At 47.1% G+C, this 3516-nt stretch overlaps 2 protein-coding genes across 2 annotated transcripts; one reads left to right on the top strand and one right to left on the bottom strand.

The window, feature by feature from the left end:
* Positions 1-816: 816 nt before the first annotated feature.
* LOC137616047 (uncharacterized) lies at positions 817-1800 on the bottom strand. The gene has a single exon (XM_068345724.1). It carries the CDS (start codon positions 1798-1800, stop codon positions 817-819), a length of 984 nt encoding a protein of 327 aa, XP_068201825.1.
* Positions 1799-2254, top strand: LOC137616046 (serine/arginine repetitive matrix protein 2-like). Its single transcript, XM_068345723.1, has one exon. It carries the CDS (start codon positions 1799-1801, stop codon positions 2252-2254), a length of 456 nt encoding a protein of 151 aa, XP_068201824.1.
* Positions 2255-3516: the final 1262 nt, after the last annotated feature.

Genomic DNA, 3516 nt, shown 5'->3' with positions numbered 1-3516 from the left:
TAAACTATATTGCCTTTTCCATTACCTTCCAAGTCGTTAATTAATCCTTGAAATTCATCCTTTAATTAAACTGATTTACATTTAAGGCTGTGTCCTAATACTCTGTAATTTCCAAGCTGTTGATATACATTGAATTAATTGAGTTAATGTGTTCTACCGGATCGTTGAACTTCCTAGTTTCCTGTTTAGCTTTGCAATGGCAATGCATTCAATTAAAAGATAAAACATTCCTCAAACAGACATGTAAATTAAGTTAAGTTCCATTGAAAAAGATATGTATACATGACTTTTCCTTTTTATCTTTTAAATGTTTTTAATTTTCTGGTATCATTCCTTAATTCATTTTTTTTTACCTGCGCTGTCGGAAGCAATAAGACTTTTCAATACCGTTCATATTCCTCAATGGATTCCTTGACTACTCTCAGCTTTTCCAAAGTAAAAAAAAAAAAAAATCCCCCTTCAGTGATTTCAAAATGTCTATGAGTAATGGTAACTTACATTCCGCCTTACCTAAAAAAAAAAATTCCCATCTGTGACTTTCACTTTTCATGATAGAGCTATGAATTATCTCTGATTCAATTAGTTTCATTTGGATTTTCAGACGTAACCCTGTGCTAGCTATCGTCCGGGAAGTTCTCGGCTAATTGTTGTTGAAGTACTTCTCGATTGATTTCTGCTGAGGTTTCTACCAGCTAGTTCCTCCTGCAGAGGGGTCAAGTTTAGACTTCGTCATTGGTAATCGATAGTATAACTTCGATGGCTTTAGCTGAAGTATTCTCAGCTGGTTGAGTAACACTTAATTGGTTTTAAACGAAGTTACTCTAAGGGCTGATTCACACTATCGGTCCGGTCTCCCTGCGCTCTCGCTCCTGTCACGGTCAGATCACGCACCGCTCTCGCTCCAGTCACGGTCCGGTCGCGCTCCACTCTCGCTCCAGTCACGGTCCGGTCGCGCTCCGCTCTCGCTCCAGTCACGGTCAGATCTCGCACCGCTCTCGCTCCAATCACGGTCCGGTCGCGCTCCGCTCTCGCTCCAGTCGCAGTCAGATCACGCACCGCTCTCACTCCAATCACGGTCCGGTCACGCTCCGCTCTCGCTCCAGTCACGGTCAGGTCTCGCACCGCTCTCGCTCCAGTCACGGTCCGGTCGCACTCCGCTCTCACTCCAGTCACGGTCCGGTCGCTCTCCGCTCTCGCTCCAATCACGGTCTCGTCGCGCTCCGCTCTCACTCCAGTCACGGTCAGATCACTCACCGCTCTCGCTCCAGTCATGATCCGGTCGCGCTTCGCTCTCGCTCCAGTCACGGTCAGATCTCGCACCGCTCTCGCTCCAGTCACGGTCCGGTTGCGCTCCACTCTCGCTCCAGTCACGGTCAGATCACGCACCGCTCCCGCTCCAGTCACGGTCCGGTCGCGCTCCGCTCTCGCTCCAGTCACGGTCCGGTTGCGCTCCGCTCTAGCTCCAGTCACGGTCCGGTCGCGCTCCGCTCTCGCTCCAGTCACGGTCAGATCACGCACCGCTCCGGCTCCAGTCACGGTCCGGTCGCTCTCCGCTCTCGCTCCAGTCACGGTCAGATCACGCACCGCTCCCGCTCCAGTCACGGTCCGGTCGCGCTCCGCTCTCGCTCCGCTCTCGCTCCGCTCTCGCTCCGCTCTCGCTCCAGTCACGGTCCGGTTGCGCTCCGCTCTAGCTCCAGTCACGGTCCGGTCGCGCTCCGCTCTCGCTCCAGTCACGGTCAGATCACGCACCGCTCTTGCTCCAGTCACGGTCAGATCTCGCTCCACTTTCGCTCCAGTCATGGTCCGGTCGCGCTCCGCTCTCGCTCCAGTCACGGTCCGGTCGCGCTCCACTCTCACTCGAGTCACAGTCAGATCACGCACCGCTCTCGCTCCAGTCACGGTCCGGTCGCGCTCCGCTCTCGCTCCAGTCACAGTCAGATCTCGCACCGCTCTCACTCCAGTCACAGTCCGGTCGCGCTCCGCTCTCGCTCCAGAAACGGTCCGGTCGCGCTCCGCTCTCGCTCCAGAAACGGTCCGGTCGCGCTCCGCTCTCGGTCCAGTCACGGTCCGGTCGCGCTCCGCTCTAGCTACAGTCTCGCTTCAGTCACGGTCCGGTCTCGCTCCACTCACGGTCCGGTCTCGCACCGCTCTCACTCCAGTTACGGTCCAGTCTCGCTCCGCTGTAGTTCCATTCACGGTCCGGTCACGCTCCGCTCTCACTCCAGTCACAGTCCGGTCAAATATTGTTACATGATTTTAAATGGAAGCATTCACACTGGCACTCCGGTCCGTTCTCGCTCCGGTCCGCTCTCGCTCCAGTCTCGCTACTGTCATGATAGAAAAATATCGATATGTACAATAACAGACTAATGTTCACTAGGTAATTACATTTCCTATAGTTAATTCTTTTTAGTAAGGCACATTTGCACCGACTCGCAGGGGTGCCCTTTTAGCTCGGAAAAGTTTCCTGATCGCTGATTAGTTGACCAAAATAATTCTAACCAATCAGATAGCAGGAAAACTTTTCCGAGCTAAAAGGACACCCGTGCAAGTCTGTGCAAATGCGCCTCATTAAAAATAATTGAGTATAGTATCACTAAACAATATCCATATACATTTATGGTTTCTACTTATAATTATAATTTTGCTAAGTCATGATCGGACCGAAGGTGTGAACCCTTCAGTGCCTAGACCGAACCGAGAGCGAACCGAGACTTGAGAGTGACCGGAACGATAGTGTGAATCAACGATCTCTCTCTCTCTCTCTCTCTCTCTCTCTCTCTCTCTCATATCTAATTGTATCCAATCTACCATTCTTGAATTTATGAAATATCTTTCCAAATAGTTTCCCATAAGCTGTCCGCTAATGTAAATCTTAGATTCAAATTCTAGCAATGCTTTTCAAATTGATTTTGGTTTTCCATCATACATTTTTCACCGTACATTTTTCATATGGTTATTGCTGTAATGCATTTTGACTAACGCCAGACATGTATCTCTTTTCTGGTGGAATGATCTTCCTAATCGGGTAGTTGAATTAGTAGAACTTAAAAAATTCAAAGTTCGAGCAAATGTTTTTATGCTGACCAGGCTGACATGAGTCTTTTTATTGTTTATATTATGACATGTCTGTTTTTGACGTAGTTAATAGTTTATATAGGACATATCTGTTTTTGACGTTGTTAATAGTTTATATAGGACATATCTGTTTTTGACGTTGTTAATAGTTTATATAGGACATATCTGTTTTGACGCTGTAGCTGTTTTTAGAATGATATATTGTTAATCTATTCTCATCATTTGTTTATTTCCTTATTTCCTTTCCTCACTGGGCTACTTTTCCCAGTTGGAGCCCTTGGGCTTATAGCATCTTGCTTTTCCAACTAGAGTTGTAGCTTGGCTAGTAATAATAATAATAATAATAATAATAATAATAATAATAATAATAATAATAATAATTTGGGAAGTTACTCATAGTTGAATTTAGTTAATATAACGCTCAGTAAATTTCATTTT

This window comes from Palaemon carinicauda, chromosome 22 (assembly GCF_036898095.1).
Source record: "Palaemon carinicauda isolate YSFRI2023 chromosome 22, ASM3689809v2, whole genome shotgun sequence".
NCBI lineage: Eukaryota > Metazoa > Arthropoda > Malacostraca > Decapoda > Palaemonidae > Palaemon > Palaemon carinicauda.
The sequence above is the reverse complement of the archived record's forward strand: the minus strand, read 5'-3'. Positions and strand labels throughout refer to the sequence as shown.

Excerpts from the sequence above, each read along its gene's own strand:
- LOC137616046 (XM_068345723.1), top strand. The coding sequence starts at position 1,799 with ATGGTCCGGTCGCGCTCCGCTCTCGCTCCAGTCACGGTCCGGTCGCGC.
- LOC137616047 (XM_068345724.1), bottom strand. The coding sequence starts at position 1,800 with ATGACTGGAGCGAAAGTGGAGCGAGATCTGACCGTGACTGGAGCAAGA.